Below are 10434 nucleotides of genomic sequence, written 5' to 3'. Positions count from 1 at the left end.
CGCGGCCTCCCCGAGCCAGCCCAAGCAAGCAAGCAGCCAGGCGCCGCAGCCGGAGAAACGTAAATGGCCGCTGATCGGGGGCGGTTTGGGGGCAGGGGGCGGCGCGGCGAGGCTTTTTGCAGCGGGGGGCGCCCCTGCCTGGCCCAAGCGGCGCCCCTTGGCGCTGGAGAGCCCTTCCAGCCCCGCCGCCCGGAGGAGGCCGACAACCAGCCCGGCCCTGCGCCCCTTCCTCCGCCTTCCCGGCTCCGAGGGGCCTCCGGGCGGCGCGGCGAGGCGAGGCGCGGGGGGAAGGCAGGCGGGCAAGGCCGGCGGCGCAGCCGAGGGAGGGAGGGAGAAACCGGGCTCGAAAGGCGCCTCTCTCGAGGAGCTGGAGGAGGGGAGGGAGCCCGGCGGCCCCCTTCCCCTGCGCTCTGCGGGCGCGCTCTTGGAGAACCGGCCACGATTCCGGGGGCGGATTGGCCGGGCTGTTCCGCAGAGAGCCCCCCTGCGCCCTCCCTTCTCTCGCCTGGATTTTTTTTTTGGGGGGGGGGGTGGGTTTCGGGGAAGGGGTGCGCGGTCGCTTCTAAAGCTGACTCTTTTGGGGGGAGGGTGGGGGTGTAGAATCCATCAACATGCCGGTCGTTTTGAAATCCGGAAAGTTGTGCAGGACATTGCACGGTTGTGCAGGACACAACCAGTGTTCCCTCTAAACTGCAGAGTCTTGTGAGCAAAAACTCGACGTGGTGAGCTCCTGGCATAACAGCGGTGCGCTCCTGGCATGAAAGTGGTGAGCTGCTGCATCAGTTCGTGTGCTCTGGGGGCCATTTCTCTGGAGCGAAGACAAAAATTGGGCGAGCTGGAGGCTGAGAATCTGTGAGCTATTCTCGTGCGAACTCAGCTTAGAGGGAACACCGCTTGGGAGCGAAAATTCTACTTGGTGAGCTACTGGCATTCAAGTTGGCAGCGAGTACATCGCTGGGTGTGCTCTGGGGCCATTTCTCCTGAGCGAAGACAAAAATGGATGAGAGCCGGAGGCTAAAAATCTGTGCGCTGGCTCACGCGAACTCAGCTTAGAGGGAACACTTGATTACAACTGGTTGCCATAGAAAAATCTCCCCCTTCCCCCAGCCCCTTTTAATGGAGGAAGGGGGGGAAGCAAAGGAATAGAGAAGGGGTTTCTTCCCTCTTTTGGGAGGCCCAGCAAGGGACCTCTTCTGCTCTGCCCAGTTGTTAACTATACGGCAAGGTTAATAAGAACATGCACCCCCCCATCACCTAGTTGGCCCTCTTCAGAAATATGTTCCAAACGCCCTGTTCCTGCGGTCTTGTGAATGTTTCCATTGATAAGTAGAGATTTTGCGCTTTTCGTTTGCAGAAAGTGTTTTCTGAGTTTTCGACCGCATAAACATTGTATGCAGCTTTTCGGATTTAAAAACGACTGGTGTTTTCTGGAGTGCTTCCCCCCCCCCCCTTTTACAATCTGGCCTTCGGAGCCTAAAGTGGAATTTAACGTTAACGTTTCTATTCCATGCCATGACTTGGGGGGCCAGGGCTGACGCTTGGGCAAAGAGACTGAAGCTGGAGTTGAATTCCTCAGACAGCAGCCTCTCCCCCCCCCCCCATGTGGCATGGCAAACCCCTGTGGAAAATTGTGCAGCTTCAAAAAAAAAAATAGCTTGCAATATAGCACGGGGGGAGGGGAGGGCTTTGCAGAGGGATGTCCACCTACTGCGAAATCCTTCTTTAGCCATTTTTGAGGGAGACAGAAATACCTAATGGGAATTATTTTTTTTTTAAAAAATCTCATTGCTTTGACAGCGTTTTTCAGATCCCGGCTTGCAACTTTAGCAAAGTACATATTGATTGGTTGCATGCGCTGTTGCTTTGCTGCTTATCTGTGGGTCTCAAGAGGAGGAAAGCCAGCTGCACTGGGGGGGGGGTGCTGTTTTAGTCCACTGATGCTCTTGTCTTGCATGATCCATCGATTAGTCATTAAGGTGCCGCTAGACCAGGGGTGGCCAAACTGCGGCTCAGGAGCCACATGTGGCTCTTTCACAAATATTGTGTGCCTCTTGAAGCCCCCACTGCCCTGTCTCTTTAAATCACTCTGCCAAGTCAAGCCAGCTGACAGCTTGGAGAATACATTTAAAGTTGCTTTCTTTCCACCTCCCTCCCTTGCAGCTCTCAAACATATGAAGTTTATTCTATGTGGCTCTTACGTTGAGCAAGTTTGGCTGCCCCTGCGCTAGACTCCAGTTTGTTTATCTGTCATAGCAGAAGGCCTGACAGCTAAGGACACACTTTATGCATTGGACGAAATGACCCATAGTCCGCAAAACCTTACGCGTCAGGAGATCGGCTAGTTTGCAAGGTGCCACAAAATCCTTTCTTCCTTTTCCTTCTGGTGGTGGAAAGGGCTGTCAAGGCACAGGTAATTTACGGCAACTGTGTCGGGTTTTCAAGACAAAGAGACATTCGGAGGTGTCTTGTTGTTGCCTGCCTCTGTGTAGCAGACTGCCCAGGAAGTCCCTGGCTGCTATGCAGAGGCAGGCCATGGCAAACCACCTCTGTTCATCTCCTGCCTTGAAAACCCTACAGCAGGGGTGGGGAACGTCAGGCCCAAGGGCCGTTTGCAGCCCTCGAGATCACTTGGTCTGACCCTTGGGAATTGCTGGGTCAAGCCGAACCACATGGCGGTCTCCCTGGGGCTGGTGAGGATCGTGGGGACCAGCCGCACTGTGCAGCAGTCCCCCCCCCACACACGGGGCCTGGCTGGCTGGCTGGCAGGGATTGCAGGGCCCAGCCACACTGCGTGGCCTCTCCTCCTTTTTTATTTCTGTTCCTTCCTTCCTTCCTTCCTTCCTTCCTTCCTTCCTTCCTTCCTTCCTTCCTTCCTTCCTTCCTTCCTTCCTTCCTTCCTTCCTTCCTTCCTTCCTTCCTTCCTTCCTCCCTCCCTCCCTCCCTCCCTCCCTTCCTCTCTCTCTTTCTCTCCCTCTCTCTCTCTGTGGAGCCTGAGGGATGGGCATTGTGAAGGGCTGCTGCTGGGGTATGTGGATGCCATTAAAGGTCTGCTGGGAGCAGCTGGAGTTTTTGCATGAAGGGAGGGATGCACTTGATTATCCCAGATGGTGTGGCCAAAAATGCTAATATTAGGGGATGTGGTCTAATATGCTAATGAGTTCCCGCTGGGCTTTTTCTACCCAAAAAAGCCCTGAACCTAGGCATTTGCCTTGGGCAGCAGGCCGGAGAGAGGGTGCACCAAATTAGGCTCACCCCGCATGACTTCAAAAAGAAAAACAGTTATTTGCATTAATTTTGCTGCTCTGAATCATTCTCCCTTGGCGGAGCACTGTTTTTTAAGTTGATAATATTGTATGGCCCGTGAGTGATGTTATAAATACCCAAATGGCCCTTGGAAGAAAAAAGGTTCCCCACCCCTGCCCTACAGGGTTTGCTGTAAGTCAACTATGACTTGACAACACTTTCCAGCAGCAACTTAACACAAGTGCAAGGTTAAAAAAGGCAAAGGTAGTCCCCTGTGCAAGCACCAGTCGTTTCCGACTCTGGGGTGACGTCGCATCACGAAGTTTTCATGGCAGACTTTTTACAGGGTGGTTTGCCATTGCCTTCCCCAGTCATCTACACTTTCCCCCCAGCAAGCCGGGGACTCATTTGATTGATTTCGGAAGGATGGAAGGCTGAGTCAACCTGAGCCAGCTACCTGAACCCAGCTTCCACCGGGATCGAACTCAGGTCAGGAGCAGAGAGCTCGGACTGCAGTACTGCAGCTTTACCACTCTGCGCTATGGGACCTCCAAATCCTTTTCGGTTGATCTGGGCTGGGTGGCTCAGGCTGGCCCAGTCTCATCGAATCTTGGAAGCTAAGCAGGGTTGGACCCTGGTTATTATTTGCACAGGAGACCACCAAGAGCGCCAGGTCCCATTTAACCTTGAACTTGCCCACATAACCTTGTACTTGTGGTCTCCCATCCAAGTACTAACCAGGGTCGACCCCGCTTAGCTTCTGAGATTTGTCCAGCCTGGGCCGTCTGGTCAGTTGGCACTCCCTTGCCTTCAGTTCCCCACTCTCCCCTTCTCAGGGCTTCTTTTGTAGCAGGATCTCCTTTGCATATTACGCCACACCCCTCTGATGTAGCCAATCCTCCAAGAGCTTACAGGGCTCTTCGTACAGGGGCTGCTGGAAGCTCCAGGAGGATTGGCTACGTCAGGGGGTGTGTGGCCTAATATGCAAAGGAATTCCTGCTACAAAAAAAAGGCCCTGCCTCTTCTTCACCTGAATTTTGCAGGATTGATGGAGGAAAAACCCATTACTTACAGGGCTGGTTCTGCCAGCCACTAGGCAAATTAGTCAATTAAAAAAACCGCTAAGAGGCACCATAAATTTAAAGTGACAAAACAGTGAAGGTCAGTGGTGTTCTGACCAAGAACCTTGAAATCTATTAGATATTTCTTGAACGTTGTTGGTTTTCTATGAATGTATTGTAAGAAACTGGGTTCCAGTGAAAAATAAGCCTCCAGACTGAAGAAAGACGGATGAAACGTCTTGATATCTAGAACAGACGTCTTTGGAAGGGCATCCTTTAGCTCTATGAACTAAATACTGGAATATGGATATTCCTTTGTGATTGGAAAGTGCGTTGAACTGCTTTTGCACTGACTCGTGGGAATATCCTTTTGAAGCATGTTTTTGTTCATTTGAAGTTCTGTGTGCAAGCCTGGTCAGAACACCACTGACCTTCGCATTACAATGTTTTGTCATTTAAAATTTATGGTGTCTCTTAGCGGTTTTTTTATTTACACATTTGTACACTAAAATCCTATAGTTTCGCTATACTCCTTTAAGGAAACTAGGCAAATTAGGCAATTGCCTAGGGCAGGGGTGTCGAACTCATTTGTTATGAGGGCCGGTTCTGACATAAATGAGATCTTGTCGGGCCAGGCCATGTCAGGCCGGGCCATGTGTATATCTATTTAAGATTAGATAGCAGAGATGTAAACTTTATAAAGAACACAGTAAAAAACAAATATATATTTTTAAAAACTTAAAACATGCTTTAAAACGTTAGCACTCATTGGTCTTAAAGATGCTTTCTTTGTATTTCTACTATGGGATCCAGGGAACTGGGCAAAGGAAGCTCTGGCTCTTTCCTTCCCTCCCCAGGCTATCGGGGGGGGGAGCCTCAGCCAATAGAAGGAAGAGAGGCTTGGCTCAGTAGCTTGGCTATGCAGTTGAGCAAGCTTTGCAAAGCAAGCTGTCATGCAGAAAGAAGCAAGATATAGGAAGCGGATGACAGCCAGTTGCTTGGGGGCCTGATAGGAGCCTTCCAGGGGTTTGATTTGGCCCCCGAACTGCATGTTTGATACCCCTGGCCCAGGACATTGGCCTTCTGGGTGCCCCCCATGTGACTCAGTGACATTATCAATGTGGGGGGTGGGGCAGAAGTTAGCCTCGCCTAGGGTGCCAGACAGTGGCCCCGGTTACTTACACTTGCTCTCTCTGCTTCTTGCAACAGGATCAGCTGGAGCCGGGAAGAACGACGGCCTCAAGTCACAGGAGGTCCCGGGGAGAGCTGGAGCAGAGGGGGCTGACAGTGGACCCCTTTGCATGCCCCGCCTCTGCTTGCCTCCCTGCGAGAGGAGGTGGATTTTCGTCGGCTTGGCTGCCTTCGCCCTCACTTTGCCCCCCAGTCATGGTGGGCCACCTTCAGCTGCAAGGAATGGAAGACAGCCTGAAAGAGAAGAACCGAGAAGGTTTGCTGGATAGCCCGGATTCTGGGCTGCCTCCCAGCCCTAGTCCCCCCTTTTACTCCTTGTCTCCAGGCATCAATGAAAACCGAGCTGGGGGCAGCGCAGCCACAGATATCCCGGGACATGGGCACCGGAAGGATGCCAAAGAGGGGAAAGTGGTAAGGTTTATTTCTTCAAGGGAGGGGTTTTCGGGCACTGGCGAGGGGGGGGGGGGCACGAGAGACTGAGATTGCCCCCAATGATCTAAAAGGATATTATAACGTTGGGGAAAGTGCAGAAAAGGGCAACTAGAATGATTAAAGGTTTGAAACACTTTCCCTATGAAGAAAGGTTAAAACGCTTCGGGCTCTTTAGCTTGGAGGAATGTCGCCTGCGGGGTGACATGATAGAGGTTGACAAGATTATGCATGGGATGGAGAAGGTAGAGAAAGAAGTACTTTTCTCCCTTTCTCACAATACAAGAACTCTTGGGCATTCAATGAAATTGCTGAGCAGTCAGGTTAGAATGGATAAAAGGAGGTACTTTTTCACCCAAAGGGTGATTAACAAGTGGAGTTCACTGCCACAGGAGGTGGTGGCGGCTACAAGCATAGCCAGCTTCAAGAGGGGATTGGATAAAAATATGGAGCAGAGGTCCATCAGTGGCTATTAGCCACAGTATATATATGTGTGTGTGTGTGTATATATATTATGTGACACAGAGTGTTGTACTGGATGGGCCACTGGCCTAATCCAACATGACTTCTCTTATGTTCTTATGTGACACAGAGTGTTGGACTGGATGGACCATTGGCCTGATCCAACATGGCTTCTCTTATGTTCTTATGTGACACAGAGTGTTGGACTGGATGGGCCATTGGCCTAATCCAACATGGCTTCTCTTATGTTCTTATCTAGCACTGTGGTGTTTTGTTGGGAAGGCACCCCTTGGAATTATCCTCCCATTTTTGGCACATTCTTCAATTTAAGCTGGGCAGAAATGCTCTTAAGAATTCTGTGCGGGTCAGAAGTGTGCTGTGTTAACAGAGGTGACTCGTGCATAGGTGCCTTCCTTGATATTGCCTGAGAAATTAAGTGTGCAATCCTTAGGATGCTTTCTTGAGAGGAAACTTGAGCAGGGTACTGAATAGACCTGTGGAGGATTGCTCTTGATGTCTACAGACGTTCCTACATGCACATATGAACAGGGGTTGTTTTGTAGAAAAATAGGTGGTGGAGCTAATTAGCATAACTCATTAGCATATGATGCCCCCCCCCCAGTCAAAAGCAACCTGATGCAGGCGAGATCCAGTCAGCTCAAGCAGGCCTCGCTCACCTGGGGCTCCCCTTGCCCCCCCCCCCCCCGTCAAAAGGCCAGCGAGCCACTCACCACCCAAAATCGCATAAGTGGAGAAAGGGTGGTGCGGGCTTCTCCGGGGGTTAATGAGGGCTTCTGGGGGCGTGGCAAAGCCCCTGGTGGCTGGCTGGCTGCCCGCTCCCCTAATCCAGGGATTGTTATGCAGCTGCACCTTCTATTCAATGGACAAGGTAGGTGGGGAGGAGGAGGGGGAACCCTCAGAAAGGTTCAGGAGCTGTGCTTCTATGAGCTCTTGCTGAATTCAAGGCCTGGGCATGAAGAAGAAGATGATATTGGATTTATACCCCACCCTACACTATGAATCTCAGAATTTCAGAGCGGCTTACAATCTCCTTTATCTCTCCCCCCCCACACACACACACAACAGACACCCTGTGAGGTAAGTGGAGCTGAGAGAGCTCTCCCGGAAGCTGCCCTTTCAAGGACAACTCTGTGAGAGCTATGGCTGACCCAAGGCCATTCCAGCAGCCACAAGTGGAGGAGTGGGGAATCAAATCCAATTCTCCCAGATAAGGGTCCACGCGCTTTACACCAAATTGGCTCTCCATGCATGCGTGCACGCACCCCCCCCCCAAGAAAAACGTTGCCTAGGCAACTTATCAACATGTACTAATTTTTATATACCAATACCCAAAAATGTGGGGGGGGAACCCAAACTCGTGCCTAATTGGCTGGAGATGGTTTTTACACAAGCCACTGTGTTAAGGGCTTTCATTGCAAGTCTGTTCAGACCTGTTTTGAAGCCCAGACAACAAGATAAACTTTGCGTACTGAAAAGCAAAACCTACAAGACTTCAGCAGCTCTTTACAATCTTTGTTGGAGCAGAACAGGCCAAGTCAGTCAGGAAGGCGATAATATCTTAAAGAGTGCGAATGTTGCATTTTACTGTTTTCCTCTGCTTTTTTCTAGCACTAAGGAATGAATTAGAGATGATTTTATTCCTTTGAAAACTGAGTTGCAGGGTTGGAAATGTTCCCTGGAGCCTGATTTCCCAGGCGTCCGGTTGCTAACGCACCTAGAAATACAATGTGGTTCCTAGGAACTAAAATATTTATTTGCTTCTGCACAAGGTTGGCACAGGAATGGTGGAACGGGATTCCTAAGAAATAGAACTATTCCCACAGCTCTGCACAACAGCATAATTGTACGAAGGATATTGTATTGTGAAGCTGAGGTGTGTGCGAAAAGTGCGGTCAATTTGCAGCCAATTTTGGGGGTCTTACAAGGTTTCCGGGCAAGAGCTATTCAGAGGTGGCTTGCCATCGCCTGCCTCTGCGCATTGATCCTTGATGGTCTCCCATCCAAATACTAACCAGGGCCAATCCTACTTAGCTTCTGAGATCGGACAAGATTGGGCTCTCTTGGGCCATCCAGGTCAGGGTGCGAAGCTGGGACACATAGAATCATAGAGTTGGGACACATAGAATCATATAGTTGGAAGGGATCTCCAGGGTCATCTAGTCCATAATGCTGGAAGCCCACAAATACCTCCCCCTAAATTCACAGCATCTTCATCGCTGTCAGATGGGCATCTAGCCTCTGTTTAAAAACCTCCAAGGAAGGAGAGCCCACCAACTCCCGAGGAAGCCTGTTCCACTGAGGAATCGCTCTAACTGTCAGGAAGTTCCTCCTAATGTTGAGCCAGAAACTCTTTTGATTTAATTTCAACCCATTGGTTCTGGTCCTACCTTCTGGGGCCACAGAAAACAATTCCACACCATCCTCTAGATGACAGCCCTTCAAGTACTTGAAGATGGTGATCATATCACCTCTCAGCCGCCTCCTCTCCAGGCTAAACATCCCCAGCTCCTTCAACCTTTCCTCACAGGACTTGGTCTCCAGACCCCTCACCATCTTCGTCGCCCTCCTCTGGACCCATTCCAGCTTGTCTATATCTTTCTTAAAATGTGGTGCCCAAAACTGAGCACAATACTCCAGGTGAGGTCTTACCAGAGCAGAGTAAAGTGATACCATCACATCATGTGATCTGGACACTATACTTGTGTTGATACAGCCCAAAATTGCATTTGCCTTTTTGCGACCGCAGCACACTGTTGACTCAAGTTCAGCGTATGATCCGCTAAGACCCCTTGATCCTTTTCACACACTTGCTAAGACAAGTCTCCCCTATCCTATAACTATGCATGGGATTTTTCCTACCGAAATGCAGAACTTTACATTTATCCCTGTTAAAATTCGTTTTATTGGTTTTAGCCTATCTTAATTGCTTCACCTAGAAGTATGTTCCATTGAGTGGACAGGGTGCTTGTGTATGCCACAGGGCCACAAGGCAAGCTTGCAGAATGTGGCACCGACTTCCTGAAAATCTCAGCCTTTGTTAGTTTGTTTTTTTTTAAAGGGAGGAGCACTTTCTAGGCCTTGTGGCTGCAGAGATAAATTTAGGCGATGTCTGGTGAATTGCAAGGGTCGGAATCAGTGTTCCCTCTAGGTTGAGTTAGTGTGAGCTAGCTTACAGTTTTTTAGTCTCTGGCTCACACATTTTGGTCTTAGTTCAGGAAAAACATCCCCAAAGCAAACTAATTTCGGCAGTAGCTTGTCAGAGGCTCACAAAGTAGAATTTTTGCTCATAAGACTCCACAGCTTAGAGGGAGTATTGGTTGGAAGGATAGCAGGGGCGGTGGTGGATTGTAGCAGGAACTTCTTTGCATATTAGGCCACACACCCCGATGCAGCCAATCCTCCTGGAGCTTACAGCAGGCTCTGTAAGCTTTTGGAGGATTGGCTACATCAGGGGTATGTGGCCTGTTTGGTGTAGTGGTTGTGCGAGCTCTTACCTGGGAGAACCGGGTTTGATTCCCCACTTCTCCACTTGAGCTGCTAGAATGGCCTTTGGTCACCCATAGCTTTGACAGAAGTTGTCCTTGAAAGGGCAGCTGCTCTGAGAGCCCTCTCAGTCCCACCCACCTCACAGGTTGTCTATTGTGGGGGGAGAAGATGTAGGAGATTGTAAGCCCCTCTGTCCTTGAAAGGGCAGCTTCTGGGAGAGCCCTCTCAGCCCAACCCACCTCACAGGGTGTCTGTTGTGGGGGGAGAAGATATAGGAGATTGTAAGCCACTCTGAGTCTCTGATTCAGAGAGAAGGGCGGGGTATAAATCTGCAATTCTTCTCTTCTAATATGCAAAGGAGTTCCTGCTACAAAAAAACCCAAAACCCTGTAGCTGAGTAAGATTTTCATTGGTCAGAGTACACACCACAATGAGCTTCTGGTCTTGCCTGATGACAAGAAGATGTACAGCAAATTATGGAAAATGATAATTAGGCAAAGGGGCCTGGCTGGCAGGAGGACCCAGTACCCTTCTGCCCACC

General features: G+C 50.3%; 1 protein-coding gene across 1 annotated transcript in view; it reads left to right on the top strand.

Moving 5' to 3' along the window:
• Window positions 1-5518: 5518 nt before the first annotated feature.
• RFLNA (refilin A) overlaps window positions 5519-10434 on the top strand; it is a 36287-nt gene continuing 31371 nt past the window's right edge. Inside the window, exon 1 of the mRNA XM_060249409.1 lies at window positions 5519-5906. Coding sequence (XP_060105392.1) covers window positions 5691-5906 — 216 coding nt within the window. The 5' untranslated portion in view covers window positions 5519-5690. The remainder of the gene's footprint in view (window positions 5907-10434) is intronic.

This window comes from Heteronotia binoei, chromosome 11, assembly GCF_032191835.1.
Source record: "Heteronotia binoei isolate CCM8104 ecotype False Entrance Well chromosome 11, APGP_CSIRO_Hbin_v1, whole genome shotgun sequence".
In the NCBI taxonomy this organism is placed as follows: domain Eukaryota; kingdom Metazoa; phylum Chordata; class Lepidosauria; order Squamata; family Gekkonidae; genus Heteronotia; species Heteronotia binoei.
Note: the sequence above shows the minus strand (reverse complement) of the source record. Positions and strands in the feature narration are given on the sequence as shown.